At 36.2% G+C, this 23,100-nt stretch overlaps 1 protein-coding gene across 3 annotated transcripts in view; it reads left to right on the forward strand.

Moving 5' to 3' along the window:
- LOC131042489 (mRNA export factor GLE1) overlaps positions 1-23,100 on the forward strand; it is a 152,833-nt gene that overhangs the window by 96,852 nt on the left and 32,881 nt on the right. For 2 of the 3 annotated variants that reach the window (XM_057975797.2, XM_057975798.2), the window contains exons 10-12: positions 39-120; positions 1,527-1,613; positions 22,485-22,568. In XM_057975797.2, the coding sequence (XP_057831780.2) occupies positions 39-120; positions 1,527-1,613; positions 22,485-22,568 (253 nt within the window). The remainder of the gene's footprint in view (positions 1-38; positions 121-1,526; positions 1,614-22,484; positions 22,569-23,100) is intronic. The other variant, XM_057975799.2, reaches the window with a different exon arrangement.

Raw genomic sequence — 23,100 nt, forward strand, 5'->3', positions numbered from 1 at the left:
GTTGTTTTAACAATCATCAATGTTTGTATTTTATGAAGGATTAAAGCAACGGAGCTCCTTGAAATAGTCACGGACCATCGTTTTCCTAACTCTATTCTACTTACAAGCTTTGCCACAAAGGTCTTTTTCAACTTGCAAAATATTCCACATTGTTGTTCTGTTGATATGATTATTATTTTGACACAGATTTATTCGTATGTCTGTTATCTTCTTGCAAGCTTTGTTTTGCAATGTTTGTTAGGCATTCTGTTTACTGTAGCAAAATGATATTCATCAACAAGTAAAAAGAACCATAGAGAAATATTTAACAGCTGTACATATTTTAATAAATGCAGTGTAACAAAATTAAAAAATAACAATTTAAAATGAAGTTTGCCAGTATTCTCTACTGATTGACCTTTGTAATTCTATCATCATCTTTATCTGTTGAGTGGCTAATCTGCAATTTTGTTTTCTGTTGCAATAATCTTTAAAGTTAAAACTCTTTGCAGTTCCCAATTTCAATTCCGAACTCCAAGATTATGCTAGGTGCAATTTGCAACACCCGATTTACCCATCTGTCAACTAATTCCTATCTTTATGTGCATTAGTGTTTTTTCATAGTTAGCCCTAGCATCCTAATTTTTTTTAATTAAGGATATTATGACATCTTTCAATCATTATGATCTATACATAGACATAATGCTGTCCAGCCACCTCCTTGGTCACAGGGCTAGATGCACATTAGAAGCTTTCTCACTGCTACAGAGGTTACTTTGGCCTTGGATGTTAGAAACTTAGATGTGATCCTAGTTGGAGTACCCCTTCCAGCTCTTGGCACTTTCTGGTGAGCATTATCAGATCTTGTATCAGTCACTTCACAGTTCACAGTGATTGTCGATGGCACTTGTGACTTCACCATTTCTAGTCCAGACAATGATACTTGATAATATCCAGTTTTCCTCTACAGCTGCCCTTTGGTCTTTTGGGGTTCTGGTCCCCCTTTCTCGGCTATTTGTACATATTTCATGACTACTTGTTTTGGTGGTCCCCTATTGATTTTTTTAAAACTTTTGGTGACCTTTCTAAGTTTCTTTCCCTAGAACTTTCTGTTATATACTGCTGTTCTCAAGGCCCATTGACCTACTTTTGGTCATTTATGGATATTAATATAACTTCTTTCTTTCTTTCAATGGGGTTGGGACTATATTTTTTCATTTTTGTTTGTTAAGATTACAACATATTGAGCATGATTCTATTAAAGACTACCAACAATAATCATGACAAGAATAAATTGCTTATTGTTACACCATGCCTTCGTTTTTAGGTAAGATATTACTAATTTATCATGCTTGACTATTGCTAAAATATGAGAAGTTCAAGGCATTGTTGCCAGGGCTTAGAAATTATTAGTTTGAAATTATTATTAGTTGGCTAATGAATATATATTTGCCACTTTTTAGTTAATATATCTTGTTTATGATTTTTAATCTGATTTCTATAACTTTTTTTTTTTTGTTCTTTTGCAATTTGAACCTGGAAAGCAGGTAGTTTCTCAGTGTGAAACTCAAACGCTCAACTTGAATTCAATTGTTTTTGGCTTGGCACAGGCAATTGTACTCGTTGCATCACAGGTACTTAGAATGTTGTCCAGTGCATTATTTTCAGAACTTATTTAAATTTGAAATACTATTTTTTAGGTTCAGCATTTCAGTTAATTTCAAATTTCAGAATATGCTGAAAAATATGCATGTTACAGTAAATTTTGGAGTAGCTATAAACTTTTTGAATGCTACCCTACCAATGCAACAATCACATATAAAGGATCAGCTCATACCAGGATTGATGCATATGAAAATATTATAATTGATGCTCTATTGAAAGTAGTGTTCAAGTGCGGACAATGCAGTTCAAGGAGGACCATCTATAAAATCAACAACCTTCCCTGAATGTTGCAATTCTACTTAAAGGGTCAATGGTTGTTGGTTAGATCACAACTGTTGGGTAACTGGCTGCAGCTTATTTACTAAACTTAGTACCTTTAGCCGACAATTGAATAACAAAATAAGTTAGGTGTTTAAGTATCAATAAAATGCCACAAAGTTTTAACTTTTAAGTAATGCTGATTATGTCATCCCTTCAAAAAGAAAAGTTGGAGTCCCATCTGGCAAGCCCCTGACGAATTTGAGAATATAATGGAATAGCTGCTGAAGAAGACATCTCTGGAGGTACATTTGCACCAATTGATGCTGAAGAGGCTGCTACAGGTGCTTGTTTGACTGCAGTGCAGGAGTTATAAACTCGTCCATCCTTTGCTTCAAGTGATGAGTCAATATTATTTTGTGTTTGCTTGAGCTCTTATCTATATGGACAACTTCTTGAAGTTTCCTTCGAGCCTGCTCCAGTGCTGAGTCACTTCCTGTTTAACTACTGCCTACTTAGCTACCTGGGCCTCAGTAAGTTGGATTTTATGAGCCAATTGCTCTTGAAACCATGCCCTTCATTCCTTCATTTCAGGAGGTCTCACATTGGTCACACATTTTGATTTGTGGCATAAGATATTGATATCTGAAAAGATGCTCAGTGGAATACAATGCTGCCAAGATTTTGCCATCCAAACCTGGAAGATCCAAATAGGAGGAACTCTAATTGGTAACCATTGGTTAGACATCTCAGATATACTTTTCTCTGACCATACTGGGTTCTTAAATATTTGCACAAACTCTAAATAGCAGTTGTCTTCTACCAACCTGATATGAATGACATCTTGTAAAATTAGCAGATAACAGGAAAATTCCACTTTCCAAACTGTGTTAGCAATATGGCTTGGGCCATAGGTCCTATGCTTTGTATAAATTGCCACAAGGTATATAGTAGATCAACAGGGTTTGGCGGAGGAGGTTGTATTGATATAGAATCCGTTGGTAGTAAGTAAGATCTGCTCGGCTTGGAATGTGTTGGCGTAATGGAAGAGGTGAACTTGTTCTGGGTTGCTCTGGAATCGGGACTGGTTTATACTCTACCTGGTGAGGTTGTGCCAACTGCCCTGCTACATTTTGAAGTATGAGAAGAGAATGAATGGGGCTTACTATTGGAATCTCCAATGTGTCAATAGGAGCATCCAACTTGTCAAGTCACTCCTTTATGTGGCAATCCTGAAAGGACCAATGTCAGGGGAGTAGAGGAAGGAGCAAGTACTTGGCTGCCCTTGAATTACTCAAATTCTTCCTGTCATTCACTTTCTTCTTCAGTTGCTACATCTTTTGTCGTTGTGTCTTTTGCCACTTTTCCTTGGGGTTTCCTCTTGGCCATTGACATTTGCAGTCTGTGCTTTAAGGCATTTCCATTTGAAAATGGATACTTGGGTGTATACTACATCTAGAAATAGCTCGATGACATGCCATATCATATAGAACTTCTTGTGCTTCAATGACAAGAACTGATGGGTTCTAGCAGGTAACAATTCTCTCCAATTGTAGATCTTGTCTTTGCTCATCAGCTCAATTGTCGGTCATCAATAGCATGATATCCAAACTCAAAGCATGTATAACCCCATCTAACCTACTTCCAATGTGTTCTATTTGTTAACAGTTTAAAAAGAGTTATGCAGTTATAAACTGAAGTTAACCAATAACTACTTATTAACTCCTTTTGACAGGTGTTATTAAATCCAACCAACTGGACACATCGGTTCAACCCTCAGCATAATACACCATAATTTGTGTTTAGACACTTGCAAAAATAATACAGCTGTTTCAATCGATTGTGATCAGGTTATGAAGATTCGGGTTACTCACAAAGCCTTTTCTTTTAATCACTATGACTCGAACACCGACTTATTCGGGCTCAATACTAGGTTGCAACTCAGAAAAATAATAATGGTAATGCTGCATTCGTTGTGTAAGTTTGAATCAGTTGTTAATATTTTCAGAACAGGAATATATTATACTGGATATCATTTTATTTTTCTGCATAATATTGATCCTAAGTCACTGTCTTTTTCAGGATCCAACACATACACAGAAGAATTGAAAAAAACCTGATGTTCGTCCACCAACTGTGCTGTCTTAAGATTATCATATCACTTTTCAAAATAAGCACACCTTCGCATCTATCAACCTAGGGTTTCAGAATCTTTGGAACTGTCATTAAATGCACCTGATTTAATTGAAATTGACATCAATGACAAAAAAACTACTAATACAGCCTTCGTCTCATATGTGCACTTGAACAAAGACTTGCATGTTTTAACCTTCTAAGACATGCCTATCTTCTAAAGTGTGTATCTATGCATTACTTGAACATATCTTGATACTTTGGGGGTCTTTACTGTGACACGTGTTTCCTTTCCCAAACACACTCAAACACTGGATGCCTTGTCTTTATATGAGCATGTTTCACCTGCTAGGCGCCTAACAATACATGGTAGACAAATTTTAGATTTTTTGAAAACAACTCTTTATCATGATGGTCCAGTCCTCTTGCATTGGTGCATCATTTTTTTTCTGTGTATTTTGTGCATTGATGAATCAGTAGTAAATAAAACTTAAATCCTTATCCAATTAAATTTAAGCTTAATTTTGAAATGAAAGCACCAAACTGAAATCTGAAACAATGCCGCACAATGAGATCAATGCATGAGAGAATACATGGAGACCCAAGATGGGAAAACCACGGTGAGAAATGCTGCTAGGATCTACTGTCTTACTCCAGCCTCACAGTTGAAATGGTTTACAACCTTTTAGGGCACCAACCCATGGAATCACCAAATCCCTTCTGAGAGCACCAACTTCCTACAACATCTCAACAGAACAAACTGAGCACCAACTCAGTGTCTTAGGTGCCAACCTTAAGAAAGTTTTCAATACAACTGAATTCAATTACAAATCCAATCTTCACACATTCTGATGATATACAAGTAAAACAAAAACAATATCACCCTTCAACAGTTTTAGATTTAACTAACTGTAAACAACTTCACAATCTATGCGTTTAGCAACAAACTCCAGTGAACATGTTAATACATTTTCAGAACAACAATGACAAATTCAAAAGCATATCACTGTCATTGATTTTAGATCTGCAATGTTAAACTTCATAACTATAAATGTAGAGAAGCAAATTGTTCCATTCTGAACAATGTCATTCATCAGGTATCTTGATCTGATCCAGTTATGGTAACCTGCAAATAAATCCTCATGAATTCCGTGTTTATCAGCCAACTTCAGAGAACCTGTTTATACAAACTCAAGCCAATTATCAAAAATATAAACATATCACTGTTAACATTGATTTCACAACATCTGAAATTTGTAAGTAAAATATTTCCAAAATAGATCTGTCACTTCTGTCAACTTAAGATTTTCTTTTCAATACAATCTCACCAAACCATTTAGTAGCCTATCGCTGTTGCATTACTTCTTCAGGTTCATCATAGATGATACTATGAACATTCAGCACATTTCTTATTTCCAAAGATATACTACAATAGTCATTTCTAAGAAATATTTCTTAACAAAGCATTATAATTTCTATTCCTTTCAATTGCTTCAGAATCACCTTACCATTTTCTCTTAAAAAAGAAACATCATGTAGAACACACACACACACACATCTTTTCCAGATTATCGGTCAGATGTAGACAGTTACAAAGAGGTTGTAACTATTTCTAACTAACCTTGTTGTTATCCAAACCATCGAACAAATGCTCTCTTCAAATACAACTTGCATCGGTTTTTCAATGTGTTCTATTTGTTAACAGTTTAAGGAAAGTTATGCAGCTATAAACTAAAGTTAACCAACAATTACTTATTAACTCCTTTTGACAGGTATAATTAAATCCAACCAACTCATCAGTTCAACCCATAGATGAAAAACTCTGCGCTTTTTTAACAGACTCGCAAGTACTCATGAGCCCTAGTTGGCCGCAAGTCACTCGCGGTTAAACTCGGCAATGAGTTTTGTAGAAATGCACAGTGAGAAAAACCCCCAAAAATCGCCGAAAATCACAGTGTCTCGTGGACAAAATCGGGGCTAAAAAGTAATAAAGGTTACTAAAACAGTCGAAAACCTTTTTTTTTAATTTCATATTTTGTCTTTTGTCCCGCGACAAGAAAAGTATTTGCAACGCCGCCGATGCGAGTAGCACACGACAATGGGAACAAAAACCCGACACACAAAGTTTTCAAGTTTTAATCGATTTCAAACAAAATTTTATCAATCTTTATTAGAATTTAAACTCTTTCCCACTGTAAAATTTCAGTTAGTTTCCATCAGCGATATATTAAGAACAATCTATTAAAATCGAGATTAAGTTATAAGAACAATTTATATAAAAAATATGTAGATCAAATTAAATATATATGTTGTAGAAATATTAAGAATTTAAGATAATCCTGATTCCTAATAATGCTGCATTTAAAAGTGTAAGGAAATTAGTAATATAGGTAGGAATTGTTTAAACTTTAGGTGTAAATGTGTTTTTTAAGAATATTTAAAAAAAAATGTAGTTTCAAATGTTTGATAAAGTTGCTAAGTTATTGCCGAGTTTTCGCTAGTCTCGAGTTTTTAAATTTTTTTGGGCTTGCCAAGTCATTGCCTAGTCCGAGTTTTTCAACTATGGTTCAACCCTCAGCATAATACACCATAACTTGTGTTTAGACACTTGCAAAAGTAATACAACTGTTTCAATCCATTGTGATCAGGTTATTAAGATTAGAGTTACTCACAAAGCCTTGTCTTTTAATCACGATAACTCCAACTTATTTGGGCTCAATTCTAGGTTGCAACTCAGAAAAAGAATAATGGTAATGCTGCATTCACTGTGTAAGTTTGAATCAGTTGTTAACATTTTCAGAACAGGAATATATTATACTGAATATCATTTCATTGTTCTGCATAATATCGATCCTAAGTCACTGTCTTTTTCAGGGTACAACAACATAAGCAGAAGAATTAAAAAAAACCTGATGTTCGCCCACCAACTGTGCTTTCTGAAGATTATCATATCACTTTTCATTGTTTCAAGATAAGCACACCTTTGCATCTATCAACCTAGGGTTTCAGAATCTTTGGAACTGTCATTAAATGCATCTGATTTAGTTGAACTTGACATCAATGACAAAAAAACTTCGAACACATCCTTTGTCTCATATGTGCGCTTGAACAAAGACTTGCATGTTTTAACCTTCTAAGACATGCCTAGCTTCTGAAGTGTGCAACTATGCAATTGCTTGAGCATATCTTGGTACTTTGGGGATCGCTACTGTGCCACGTGCCTCCTTTCCTAAACACACTCGAACACTGGATGCCTTGTCTTTATACGAGCATGTTTCACCTGCTAGGTGCTTATTAATACACTGTATTGTGTGTATTGCACACCCTGCCCCGTCATTGATAGGGGACCCCTTCTCATTTTGCCCTCGCGTGAGAAGTGATTCATTCTGTAATTCGAAGCCCTAGTCTGCATTTTGACCCAAGACCCGAAATTCAAAAGGAAAATAACTTAAACTTAAAATCTTGCAAAAGGAACAAATAGCCCGAAATTGGAAAACTTAGGCAAATAGCGACCAAAGGGGCCCGGGATCTCACAATTCAGTCAAAATACCCAAAGTTCATGAAAGAAAGGCGATAAAGTATTAAAGAAGTTTGTGTGAGGACCTTGGAAGCCGAAATTACAATGCGAGCTCGCAAAAAGCATTGGTCGGCCGAAAATGATGAAGAATTTCCAAATTGCGCCACTCACTTGCTCAGGCCGGAAATCATTTTCAAGTTCGCAAAACCTCTTTTTAGGCCGGCAACTTAAAGCACAAATCGGCCTCTAAGGCCGATTAGAGGCCGACTTTCAAGTTCAACAAAAGCACAAATTCGCCTCCTAGGCCGAAATATGAGAAGGTTCATGCAAAAGGGCTTCAGATACCGAAAATAGAATAAAAACTCGCGAAATCTCCTCAAATGCCGAAAAAGGAGTCAATAAAGGCATTCACACAAAGAGCCGCATTTAGCCGAAGTCTATAGTCATGCCAAAACAGTCAAATATCTCTCGTTTTGAGTGAATAGCTCGAAAATCCTTAAGGGCGAAATGCGAATGAACATAATCGTGCATAAGCCCTCATCTGGCCGAGTTTTAGGAAAGACATGTTCAAACACAGGCTTAGAATCACGCATTTTTATCCAAGCACCTGAACTTTTAGTTGAACATTTTTGAGCTCAGGGCCAAAATCACACAGTTAGATCTAAACACCCGAATTTGTAAACCCTCCAAGTTACGCGACCAAAGGAAATCGCGATTTTTGGATAGGACGGTTTAGGTCCAAAATCGCTCCTTTTCTTAAAAGTGCTCGAATTTGAAGAGGGAAACAAAAGAAAATATTGCATTTCACCAATAAGGCTCCAACTCATATCGCGCAAAAGACCTCAAGAGCCTGAAATTCATCAAAGGGGCGTTTTAACAAGTTGCATATTTTGGCCAAATGATCCGAAATTAGAGAAGGAATCACGCAAATCATCCAAAGGCTCGAAATTTGGAAGGCATTATAACTTAAACGTTTAAAACTACAAAGTCCGAAAACTCAAAGGAGCTAGGCGTTTTAAAATTTCTCCCAAAACCGTTGAGAGGCCCGAAATTCGACTTTGAGAGCAAGTAAAACATGAAATCAAGTCTCTCAAGATGCCAGAGTCGGCCGAAAGTGAAGGCAAAGACAGTTTATAAACTTAGAAACATCTCTCATTCCAGCTCCAAGGGCCGAAAAGTCAGGAGAGCAAATAAACATAAGCTAAAGATCATCTTTCATTTCACCTATTGAACCCGAAATTGCCAAAAGGGGGGTTATAACCTAAAAAGTAAATATCTCAAAATCCCCCAGTATGTCCGAAATTCTAGGACTTAGGTGATTAAAAAAGGTAAAATCACACAAAATTTCACAATGGTGGTGTAAAAAAATGGAAAGCCAAAATCTCACATTTTAGGGGAAGCGTTCGAAATTGGATATGCTTTTTAAAACAAAAAGGGGCTTAAACTTAACATCTCGCAGTTCACCTCTCAAGCCTGAATTTCGTCTAAGTTGGAGAGTGAATCAAGACGAGGGGTCGGATTTCACGTTTGAAGAGAGACATTTAAAAGATATATTTCACAAAGAGCTTCTCAAGTCCGAACTCCACCGAGACGAAGCCAAACGTTAAATAAAATTTAGTATTTGTCAAATTAATTTATTTAATTTTTCAAATTTATTGATTAAAGGTGAAATTGATTGTTTGCAGGAAAACGACATCGGGAGGAGCTAAAGTGACGACTTAACACAAGATCAAAGCCAGGCGCTGGAAGCTGGAGAAGAAGATGCAGGAGCCCGAGATCGAAACCAAGCATTGGGAAGTGTGCCCTGGACCCCAAATTGAAGTCCACCATCGAGACCAAAGATTGAAGAACATTCAAAATGCAGCAAATATGCATTCTTAGGATACACAGCTGGATTTAATTCCAGAAATTCAGTTTAAAAGACTGAAATTGTTTTATTGTAAAGAGCTGCCTGTGGGCCCCGTTGAAGATATTTTAAAACAAAGGGACACAGGTCAGTTATGTTCAACTACCAGATAGACCCAAATTGAAGCCAAATAGTGGTAGGTAGTTGAGATGGTGGCTGAAGGGATAACTGAGAATTGAGTAGGCATGGTTAAAGCTGCCATGCTTCTGGAAGGCAGATTGCAGCTGTTGGATGCAGTCAATCCTGGCCTCTGATTCAATATGTAAATTCTATAAAAGACAGGATGCCTCTCTTTGTAAAGGGTTAGACTCCAATTAGATTGTTAGATAGTTAGATTTTTAGATAGTTAGAATAGGTTAGATTGTAGAAGGTTAAATTTTGGGAGTAGCATAGAAATGCTGCAGAAATTGTTGTAATAGGCAGCTAGAATCGATATAATGGACATTGATTTGGTGTTTATCATCTTGGTTTTAGTCTGTTTGCATGGTTTCCTTCAACAATTTAAATAGATCTTTTGGTGTGCAGGTATTTGATGGATTCAGGCTTCTACCATTGAGGATATGTTGATTGTGTATCCTTGTGTATGGTTAGCCTGAGCCTTTAATTGTGTTTAGTTCAATTGCAGGTGTCCGTTTGAGCTGCGCCAGAATTGGGTGCTTAGCCATTCTCCTGCAGTCTGAAAATCTTCCAAGTCCTCTTGCATTGGTGCATCATTTTTCTCCTGTGTATTTTGTACATGGGCTTAAATAAAACTTGTTTTGAATTCACATGTGCCTAAACAATATGTTAAAATTTTGAAAATTTAAGACTTTTAATGAAGTATGTGCTTTTCTATAGACATTGATTTTTCTTGCCTTCCACAATGTGCACACTTACTTTCATTGACATGTTTACACTACTTATCATACAATTCGTTCATTATGGCACACCTTTGGCACCTTGGTGCATGCTTTTGATATTGGTGTTCAATTTTTATTCTAAGCTTTGAATTCTTGCTTTAATGGCACATCTGATCATTTCCTGGACACACTTGGTTTATTGTAAGGTGTGACTATTAGGTCTTGGTGTGTGCCTCAATGACACTTTGAAACTTTTTGAGATCATTGAATGGCCTTTTAATGGTGTGCCTTTAGCTCCTATGTGTACACGTATTTTCATGACTTAGTCAACTTTCAGATTGGAAAGTATTCTTCCTTCCATCAAGATGAATGTCTTCAATAGCATAATTCCATAATCTTGTGAACATTTAGATAGGAAAGGAGGCAAGATGATGTTGTAATGTCCCCATTTTTCATGTGATCATTTAGTTGCATAGCTTTGCCTGTTAGCCATCTCCGCAGGCAGTTACAGAGGCTAGGGGATGATTGGCTTTACCAAGAGGAGTCTATACTTAGTCACTTTTTGGCCTTGGTGAGCTTAAGTTACATAGACTTTATCATAATTCATTATAAAGTTACTTTTCATATAATTAAAAAAATTATAAAGTAACTTTATTAAAAAGGAGATTAATAAAAGTTAATGATGAATTATAAAATGGCCCCTTGGCACATTTCGCTAGAAGTTATAACTTCAAGCTTATAATTTAATAATATGGCCACTTTTAATGAAGAATTAGACCCTCAATGGGTCAAGCCACTTAGGGGAAGTTATTTTTTAATAAAAAGAAACATTTTAACATGTTTTTTGATGCCAAAAGTACAACCCTAACCCCAAATTCAAATTAGGGTTTTGAGGAATGTTTAAAAGACATTGGGGGTAGCATTTTATTCATTATTCATTGGATATTTGACAATTTTTTCCTCAGAGAGCTCTGCAGCAGCAAGCTTGATTGGAGTTTCAGGTTGAGAATGAAAATTCTCACCCTTATTTAGTGTGTGGACAAAAACCCATTCACCTTTGCATTGAAGGAATCCTCTTTTAGGTCATTTGTGGCCAATATTTGGAGGAAAATTCATACTTTCAGCAAGAATAGATCATCTACAACACATTTGAGCAGATTGGAACAGATTGGGGAACATTTTGTAGCAGTTGTTGTGCTTTTAATGCTGGCCATACCATTCCCAGGTTGGTCGTACCCTCTTTGCTTCTCCTATGAAGCCAATAAAATAAATTAGAGGGTTTTGATTCAGAAATTTGTGTGTAAATTCATTGTTGGCAGCAAATAAAGATAGATCAGTGGTTCTTTCAGGGAAATTTTAACACATTTGGGCTACATCAACATTTTAGTGGGGAAAAAGGGTCAATTCTGGAGGTTTCTCCTTGCAAGACTTTGGAATAAGCACCTGATCTGCTATTTCTTCCTTAAATTGTTTTTGATAATTATATATAAGGAGAATAAAACACATTGGAACAATTTGGAGCACCTGGAGGTTCCTGTATTGCTTTGTGCACCACCTCCAACATCAAAATAAGCTCATCCAAGCAGGGCGTTGGACACCTGGTAGAGTAGTTTTGGCTCAAGTTGTCTTAAATAGTCATTCTCTTGAATTTATAATTTGCTGCAATAAAATCTGAGTTCTGAATTTTTTTTTTAGTCAATTGTTTCTTTTATGTATTGCATTCTTTTGGCAAATTTTCATTGGCATAAGCAAGCAAAACCCCCAAAACTAAAAAAACATCAAAATTCACCTCAAACCAATAAAACAATTCGCTAGTCAATGATTTGAAAGCAAACAAAAAAACTTCAGACTAGATCAGATTCTTAGTTGGCATCTTTCAATGGTATCAGAGCATGATTCTGCCAGCCTGAAGGTAGAAATCAGTGCTTCAGTTGCCAATTACGGCAATGGCCAGAATTAAAGGTGGAAGATTATTACCTACCTTCCTTCCTGCTTCACCAATGAAGGAAAAGGTACCTAGCCGTGAATTGCAGCGCTTAGATATTGGACATTCAAGGAAAACTAAGGTTTCATCTCCATCAACAAGTACAAGTAAGAGGCCTCATGCTAGGGCATTGGATGATTTGGTATCCACAAGTTCATATCAGCTGAAAGAAAATTCAGAAGATAGGAAGGAAAACATTGGGAGAGTAGAAGATATGAAGGCTACGATTGAGGTTTGCAAAAATGTATATGAAGAATTTGATAAACAATCAGGTTCGGCTTATGAGGTTGATATGGACAGTGAAAGTTTGGATTCATTTGTCACACTACCTCCTCTTCTCAATTGGGAAGACCATGAGGAAATTCAATATTTAATGGTGTGTAGTGAATCTGAAGATAGTAGGGGAGAAAAGCCCCAAGTTCTGAATTTGGACAGCAGAGGTTCCTTTCCTCATTTGCATGAATCTGAAGATTTGTCACCAAGGTATGACCATAATTATGAAGTTCATAACAGCAGTGACGTAACTTCTCTTCCTCAAGATATGGCAGCCTTTGGTCATGAAGAGAATAATGATTTGCATTCTACATTTGGGGGTACACATGGTGCAAGCATGGGTTATGCTTATGTGAATAATACAATTCTCCATAAGTCTGATTTTGTGTACTTTGGGGTAGCTGATATAAATATTGCCAAAAGTTGAATGAAGATTGGTTACATAGAGCTGCCCAAGCAAGACACCACCTCCAAAGAGTCAAGGAGCATCACAATCAACTAGATGATGCAAGGAAACAAAGGGAATCATCTATTAGATCTATATTTCTTCCAAGGGAAAAAGAGGACAGCGAAGATATATTGAAGAGGTGTAAGCATAAGTTTGATCTTCTCAGTTTGATCAGCAATTCTGTTTCATCTAATGAGTCAAATTTGAAACCTTGCATTGAAAACATTCAAGTTGGGATGGCTAGTTATGAAGTTGATTCCTTCCTACTTAGAGTTGATGAGATATTGGGTGGTGTTCATAGTGGACCAGCCACTAAAGGTTTGTCTATGTTCTAAAACGAAAACCCTTTCATATTTTGTCAATTTGGAGTGTTGGAAATGCTTTTATTTGACCAACAAGGGTTTTGATCAGAGGAATTTTGATAGTTACAACAGCTATTGGACATGAGAATCAGATCTGGGCAGTTAGAGGGCATATTTTGGTAAATTATTGCAGTTTATGGCCGTCCTTACCTCTCCCAGCCTAGCCGTACACTCCTAGCTTGCTTGGGAATTCATAGAAAATAAACTGGAGGGTTTGCAACTGGTTCTTTTGTGCAAAATTCATTGTCAGCATTAGGAATAAAGAAATAAATCATTCTTTCAGGCTTATGATATCCTTGGAGAGAGCTATGAGCAAATCAGTGGGGAAAATTGACCAATTTCAGTGAAGTCACCTGGGGGCCTGAGGAAAACAGTAGCAGAATTGCCTAGTTGTGCAAGAATTGTTTTTGATAATTATATATAAGGAGAATAAAACACATTGGAACAATTTGCAGCACCTAGAGGCTCCTGTATTGCTTTGTGCACCACCTCCAGCATCAAAATAAGCTCATCCAATTAGGGCATTGGACACCTGTTAGGCCAGTTTTGGCTCTAGTTGTCTTAGATAGTCATTCTCTTGAATTTGTAATTTGCTGCAATAAAATCTGAGTTCTGAAATTTTATTTCAGTCAATTGTTTCTTTTATGTATTGCATTCTTTTGGCAAATTTTCATTGGCATAAGCAAGCAAAACCCCCAAAACTAAAAAAACATCAAAATTCACCTCAAACTAATAAAACAATTTGCTGGTCAAATATTTGAAAGCAAACAAAAAAACTTCAGACTGGATCAGATTCCTAGTTGGCATCTTTCTGTGGACTTGTCACCTCTTTCATATGATAGGGCAGTGATGTACTTATTGATTGGTGACTTAATTTTCTTAGATTTGATAGTGGGGTATGAAGATCAGCATGTAAGAGACTACATTTGGTGCATGGATAAACAAAATATTTACTTGACATCCTCCAATGAAGACATACAAACTTGTGGAGAAAATGGGCAAGTTGTAGCCGCTGATCAGAGGTTTTGGAGAGGTTTCCATCACACTTCCCTTGTTGGAAATTGGTTCATTGATGGGTTCATAACAACATTGATGGTTGGTGGTACTTGTGGCTTCAATTGGAGTGAAGTTCTTAGCTAGTTAGGTGATGTCCAGATTCACAACAACAACATAATGAGTATTGACATGTTGGATGGATGTGACAGCATAGAGATTTGGGATCCTTACATTGGCAGGTTTGGTGCATTCTTTTGATGGATCCATGATGAGTTGCTTCACTTGGGGTATACAGATGGTTATATCAGAGTAGTGCAACGGTTTGGTGGAGCAATGTTTCTTATATTAGTATGGGATCCAGGAATTAGTTGTCATTGTGCAGGTGCAGATTGCTTGAGGACAAGCAATCCTTGGGAAGGGAGGACCGTAATGTCCCCATTTTTCATGTGATCACGTAGCTGCATAGTTTTGCTTGTTAGCCATCTCCGCAGGCAATTACAGAGGCTAGGGGATGATTGGCTTTACCAAGAGGAGTCTATACTTAGTCACTTTTTGGCCTTGGTGAGCTTAAGTGACATAACTTTATCATAATTCATTATAAAGTTACTTTTCATATAATTAGAAAAATTAGAAAGTAACTTTATTAAAAAGGAGATTAATAAAAGTTAATGATGAATTATAAAATGGCCCCTTGGCACATTTCCCTAGAATTTATTTACTTAATATATGACCACTTTTAATGAGGAAATAGATCCTCAATGGGTCAAACCACTTAGGGGAAGTTATTTTTTAATAAAAAGAAACATTTTAACATGTTTTTTTTGCCAAAAGTACAACCCTAACCCCAAATTCGAATTAGGGTTTGAGGAATGTTTAAAAGACATTGGGGGCAACATTTTATTCATTATTCGTTGGATATTTGACAATTTTTTCTCTGGAGAGATCTGCAACAACAATCTTGATTGGAGTTTCACGTTGAGAACGAAAACTCTCATCCTTGTTCAGTGTGTGGATGAAAACCCATTCACCTTTGCATTGAAGGAATCCTCTTTTAGGTCATTTGGGGCCAATATTTGGAGGAAAATTCATACTTTCAGCAAGAATAGATCATCTACAACACATTTGAGCAGACTGGAACAGATTGGGGAACATTTTCCAGCAGTTATTGTGCTTTTAATGCTAGCCATACCATTCCCAATCTGGCCGTACCCTCTTTGCTTCTCCCGTGAAGCCAATAAAATAAATTAGAGGGTTTTGATTCAGAAATTTGTGTGTAAATTCATTGTTGGCAGCAAATAAAGATAGATTAGTGGTTGTTTCAGGGAAATTTTAACACATTTGGGCTACATCAGCATTTTAGTGGGGAAAAGGGTCAATTCTGGAGGTTTCTCCTAGCAAGAATTTGGAATAAGCACTTGATCTGCTATTTCTTCCTTAAATTGTTTTTGATAATTATATATAAGGAGAATAAAACACATTGGAACAATTTGGAGCACCTGGAGGCTCCTATATTGCTTTGCGCACCACCTCCAACATCAAAATAAGCTCATCCAGGCAGGGCGTTGGACATTTGGTAGGCCAGTTTTGGCTCTAGTTGTCTTAAATAGTCGTTCACTTGAATTTATAATTTGCTGCAATAAAATCTGAGTTCTGAAATTTTATTTTAGTCAATTGTTTCTTTTATGTATTGCATTCTTTTGGCAAATTTTCATTGGCATAAGCAAGGAAAACCCCCAAAACTAAAAAAACATCAAAATTCACCTCAAACCAATAAAACAATTCGCTGGTCAAAGATTTGAACGCAAACAAAAAAACTTCAGACTGGATTAGATTCTCAGTTGACATCTTTCAGATGTAGACTGCATGCAACTTGATTATAATTTTGTGGGACGACAACACTGCAGTTTAAAAGCTTGATACAATACAAGAGTTTTGTATGGGTACAATGTGATAGTCAGCATCCTTTTATATAAATAAAAAAGAAGTTGAGTTTAGAAAGCTGCAGACCTTTTTTTACAAAATAAGTTCTGACCTATTCTCCAAATAAATAGTTGACCAACTCCATGAGAATTCCATAAAATTCGTTCAAATATCCCTAATATAATTTACTAATTGTCTCTCTGATTTTCTTTTGTTCTTGGTCGTATAATATCTCAATGCTTGCTATGTTTTGAGTTTTCTGACTTGGCAGTTGTTATGGGTAGTGGTCATAATTAAAAAAACAGTAATTGAACTGAGTTATCGGATGAATGAAATAGAATTCTCTAGGGCAACCACAAACTAGTTTTGGAATAATGAGTTCATTAATCAACAGCAACTCAGATAATACATACACCAGATTTATGTGCAGAACAATAAGTATTAAATCTGTCTGACCTCTTGCTTGTGAATTGAGTATACAATCGACTGAGGAAGATTGAGTCTAGACTTGTAAATAGAGATTTTCTGACTGGAGGTTATCATCAAACAACCCAAATCTGTGGTATCTATTTGGTGCGATAAAGAATAGAAAAGGTTTGTGTTTGAAACTTTGAAAGCAGAAAGTTTTCTATGAATTTGACAATATACTTTGCCACTGGAACAGTAGATTTTTGGAGTCTGGATGATTCTCCAGAATACTTCTTGTATCTCCTCTTGTCCAGATGTTTGCTCAGAAATGGTTCCCTGGTTTGTACAACTTCCTCCTATACTGCGGTGCTTCAGAAGGTGCCTTGATATGTCTGTATCCAACAATAATATGTATCCTTTTAGGTCTTCTGTCTGTACGTGGATTCCTTGAACTCTTAGGTTAGAGCCACAGATTCGTGCTCAACGAGCTGCACAAGGGTGCTCTGGGATTACTGTCAAAGCTGCTTCGGAACTTATGGCTCTATAATATCAACTGCACATTGGAGTATCGAAAGCTTCTGGTGAAATATTAAAATGAAATGGCCAATGTAATATTTGTGATAATCACCAAATCTCACTTATTTTTGGAACTTTTACAGCCTTCAATTTAATCGCCACCCTTAGGAGGTCACCCAAACATGAATTGGGCCCCACCAATTATTTAACAAGTCCTCAGCTAGTTATATCAATATAACCATGCCATATACAAAGCCACAAGAATATTCAATATAGCATTGAACCCCACTTTATTATTTTGTAAATAATATCACTAAATGGCTTAAAACAAATATATCTTACAGGTGTTATAATTTCAGAAGTAAATTCTTATTTCACCCTAGATGCATAATTACTCAAAAAAATATATTTTATTTTTTCACAAAGATACAAATTACCTCACAACTGCAAATATCTTTATTTTCTGCAAATTTGTCTCCACAAGAGACTTTACAAATTTGGCATAGATGTAGACTCCTTTGCGAATCCACCCCTTCGGAATAACTAGGTTTTCGTCTAGCCCTTCTTCAACTCTTGAAGATTTTCATCTCCAGGAATCATAAACGTTTATCAATTCCAAAAGCATGCTTTACTTCTCCTAGCTAACCTCTTTATAAAGAACTCCAGGGAACATCTAGAATATTAGGCCGACTTATATATTTGACATAATTGGAAAACTTTATTTAATAAAGTGGCTTAAATATTATTTTAATATTTTTCACTTTATTTTATAATTAAATTAATTACTTAAAGTCATCCTTAAGAATTAAAATTATTTTTTGGACAACTTAATCAATTAATTCAATTAAGCCTTTTTAAAAAAAACTGGGGACATTACAGTCCTCCTGGCCCAAACATTGATTGCCCTCAAGCAATTCTCTACTGCACCACGATCCCAAACCAGACATATGAAGAACACTATATTGCTTTGCTGCTCCACTCTGATGCAATCAACATTATTGAAACCTGCAACTCTGTCATGTGAATGTATTCTTACTGTTATGCTCATCCACTCTCCTTTCAACAACGTCACATCATAATCCCACCATTCCACACTCGTGTTGTAAACTGAAATTCGATTAACAACATGTTGCAGACTCATGAGTGTTTGTACACGCATTCCTTCTACATACTCCAATCTGTCCACCATAGATGCATAAAAGATAGGAACCTCATCATGAAATGTCATACCTGAAAAATCTCTTTCATCAACATCGTCTCCACACCTTGAAGAACCAATTGGTAAGACTGTCCCCTTATTGTCATCATGATTATGCATCACTGTGATCATCCTTGCTGCTGGTATTTGTGGTGCTTCATCCACCAAGGCCTTGAGTATTATCTTCTTTCCATCCACCATGAACTTCAACTACATCTGCTTGAAGTCTTGAATGTATTGTCCAAAAGAATGCAACCATTGAATTCCTAATATGATATCGAAACCAACAATCTCAATCATCTAGAAATCATCGGAGATTGTATAGTCATCAAGTTCAATGCTCATCTGCGATACCCTCTTGTTGCATCTCCTCTTAAAACCATCAGCCATCATGGCACGGAAACCCAAAAAATCTTCTAATGGCAATCCTTCTCTTGCTATCAAGCTATCACTCACAAAATTGGGAGTTGCACCACTATCCACCAAGCATGTCACTCGTTGTCCATTAACCACTCTTCTTACTCTAGATGGCTGATACTTAGAAGTTCTTGAAAGTAAACTTGTGGCACCATGTACTAAGGCTTTAGCATCTTGCTCCTCATTCTCACTTTCTAAAGTATCATCAATAGCTTCATCAACATCAGATGTAACTTCAATATAATGTAATTGACCCTTTCCATGACATCTATGACTGAGCACCCATGGCTCCTTACAAGTGAAGCACAACTTCTTCCTACGCAGCTCATCCCTGCTCTCAAAATCCAACTTCTTATTATCTTACTTGGCTTGGGTGGGACTTTGGGCTCCTCTTGAGATACCTTCTTATGTTTGGCATTATTGTCCTCATGATTATGTTTTCCCTTGAAGGTGAAGATGTTCTTAGTCATGAAGTCCTCCAGATTAAATGCTCCTGTGATGGCCTTTTGTAGTGTGATTGGATTGAAGGCCTTAAGTAACCCTCTTAGGGGTTCAACTAATCCCTCAACGAAGAGCACTATGAGTCTCTTTTTTGTCACATCAGGCACCATTACAATGAGTTTCTAAAACCCTGCTACATAATCCTCCACCTTACCCACTTGCTTTAGCTGTGCCAAATCCCTGAAATGGATTTTCAGGTCAATCCTATCAAATCTTTCAATTAATCTTTTGACTGAAATCTTCTATAGTGGTGATAGAGTCATGCCCTTAGGTTACCATACTGTGATACCACATTCTTGAGCTACTCCCTCAAAATGCAAAGTGGCGAATTCAATAGCTTCTTTTTCGAGCTTCAGATTCAAGGATAAATATGTGTCAAGCTTTTGTAGCCACAATCTTGCTGATGTACTGCATGTCCCATCAAAATTGGGAATTGGGATATTCCCCAATCAGTGTTGAATATCCTTCCTTTCATCATACCCTTTCCTCCTATGTCCGCCTTTTGATTTCAGCCCACAATATTCAGTGTAGGTCATATTGTTGTTGACTACTCCACTCAAGGCATTGTATTCAGCTAAGAGGCGATCCATTTCACTGGCTTGATCTGGTTGGCCTTCGCCTACATCATCATTTGTGAAGAACTTGGCTCTAAATGACTTGGTATTTGTTGATGATCTTCCTTCATCTATAGAAGATCTCTCCTCATTAGAGTTGTTGTGCTCACCCCTGTCATTTGCAGGCTTATCAACATTTTGGCGCTGATTAAGACCCCTCAATAATTGCACCATTTCTCTCATGGTTTCTGAAATTCTAACATGGAACTATTTAGACCTCTTGAAGAAAGCTTTTGTAGTGTCTCCTCTTCTGCCATGGAGGCCCTCTTCTTTTTCTCCTATTGCTCAAACCAGATCTCCCTCTCACTCATTCACCTTTCACAGGCTGGCAAGATTAGAGACTCTGATACCGGTGAAATATCCCTATTATAATTTCCCAATTATCTCTCTGATTTTCTTTTGTTCTTGGTCATATAATATCTCACTGCTTGCTATGTATTGAGTTTTCAGACTCGGCAGTTTTTATGGGTAGTGGTCATAAAATACAAAATAGTAATTGCACTAAGTTATCAGATGAATGAAATAGAATTCTCTAGGGAAACCACAAACTAGATTTGGAATAATCAGTTCATTAATCAATAGCAACTTAGAAAATACACACACTACATTTATGTGTAGAACAATAAGTAGTAAATCTATCTGACCTCTTGCTTGTGAATTGAGTATACAATCGACTGAGAAAGATTGAGTCTAGACTTGTAAATAGAGATTTTCTGACTGGAGCTTGTCATCTAACAGCCCACAGCTGTGATATCTATTTGGTGCAATAAAGAATAGAAAAGGTTTGCTTTTGAAGGTGAAAACTTTTCTATAAATTTGACAATACACTTTCCCGCTGGAATAGTAGATTATTGGAGTCTGAATGATCCTCCAGAATACTTCTTGAATCTCCTTCTGTCTAGATGTCTGCTCAGAAATTGTTCCCTGGTCTGTACAAGTTCCTCCTATACTGCGGTGCTTCACAAGGTGCCTCGATATGTTTGTATCCAACAATAATATATATTATTTTTAGGTCTGTCGTCTGTGTGTGGATTCCTTGAACTCTAAGAATAGAGCTGCAGCTTGGTGCTCAAGGAGACTTACAAGGGTGCTTTGGGATTACTGTCAAAGCCACCGCAGAACTTACGGCTCTATAATATCAATCACACATTGGAGTAACGAAAGCTTTTGGTGAAATATTAAAATGAAACAACTAATGTAATATTTGTGATAATCGCCAAATCTCACTTATTTTTGGAAATGTTACACCCTTCAATATAATCGCCACCCTTAGAAGATTGCCAAAACATGAATCGGGCCCCACCAATTATTTAACAAGTCCTCAGCTAGTTATACCAATATTACCATGCCATTACGAAGCCATTGGAATATTCAATATAACATCGAACCCCACTTTATTATTTTGCAAATAATATCACTAAATGGCTTACGACAAATATATCTTACAGGTCTTATGGTTTCAGAAGTAAATTCTTATTTCACCCTAGATGCGTAATTACCTCGCAACTGCAAAGATACAAATTACCTCGCAACTGCAAATATGTTTATTTTCTGCAAATTTGTTTCCATACGAGACTTTACAAATTTGGCATAGATGTAGACTCCGTCGCGAATCCACCCCTTTGGAAGAACTAGGTTTTTGGCCTGCCCTTCTTCAATTCCTAAAGGTTTCCGTCTCCAGAAATCATAAACGATTATCAATTCCAAAAACATGCTTTACTTCTCCCAGCCAGCCTCCTTATAAAGAGCTGCAGGAAACATCTAGAAGATTAGGCCGAGCTAAATAATTGACATAATTGGAAAACTTTATTTAATAAAGTGGCTTAAAATATTATTTTAATATTTTCACTTTATTTTATAATTAAATTAATCAATTAAAGTCATCCTTAAGAACTAAAATTAATTGTTGGAGAACTTAATCAGTTATTCAATTAAGCCATTTTATAAAAAAATGGGGACATTACATTCGGTACAAATTCTTGATTTGCAACTTTCTATGATGGTTGTAATGAAATATGGATTGATTTCTCCTACTTGTCTTTGGCTTAGATTTGTAAGAGTTCTCCTATACTCCTTGGATTTCCATTTATTGAGATGGCTACTGTTTTCCTGAGTTAATTAGAATAATTGAAGTATAGGAGTACAGTAGCTTGCAATTGTTAAATATTTTTTATTTATAATCTTAAATGAATAAATTCTTGTTCTTGAACTCTCCAAGTTATCAGGAAATTGTGATTTTCTCTGATACCTTCATGATTTCAGTGTATACATACAATTCATACAGAAAATCCTCCACACGGTATAACACTCTTATGGCTTGGGGTTCCATCACTAATCCCTTGTGCTTTGTGTTTAGTTATTTTTTATAACCTAGGATCTTGTGAAATTTTACACCAGAACTTCTCTTTTGTATCTGATTGTACTGAATTTCATTAATCTATTCAGGGTATTTGTGAATATTAATATAATTCCTTCCTTTCTTTTTCTAGAATGACTGTAAAGAGTGATGGTCATGCTTACAATCTTGATGTTTTTTGTACGATATCTTAGGTTCCAGTTGCAATGGATCTTATTCTTGCCGAGTTCCATAAATCTTGCATCTTTACTGTTCCAAAATACATTACATATTCAAAGGTGAGGGATGGTAAACTCCATAATGCAAATTAATATCAGGATTAACTTACATTTTAATGTTTAATAATGTCAAGTACATCTTGTTTATCCATGAGCTGAAAACGAAGATCACTATTCATCGTTTCATTTAAAAGTAAAACCTTAATCTATTCAAGAACATGCTCCATATATTTAAGTTAATTGCTAGGCTATACATAGAAACATATTTCGTAGATGATATTAAGTCAGTATGTACCATTTTATTTCCACTTATGTTTACAACATGCTCCATGTCTTCAAGTTAATTGCTGGGTTATGAATGGGGACATTCTAAGTAGATGATTTTAAGTCACTATGTATAGTTTTATCTTTATGTAGTGTTTATTTTTATATTATGTAATTTGTCTTTCTTTGTTAGAAGTATAAGACTCTAAAGCATTTGCTCATCTTGGGAATATTAACGAGTTTACGTTGTTTCATCATATTTAGATAGTCATGCATTGCATAGTATCTAACTTTGCTATTAACTGTTTTGCTTGGGCAGCAAGTGTCT

The sequence above is a fragment of the Cryptomeria japonica genome, chromosome 1 (assembly GCF_030272615.1).
Source record: "Cryptomeria japonica chromosome 1, Sugi_1.0, whole genome shotgun sequence".
Taxonomy (NCBI): Eukaryota; Viridiplantae; Streptophyta; class Pinopsida; order Cupressales; family Cupressaceae; genus Cryptomeria; species Cryptomeria japonica.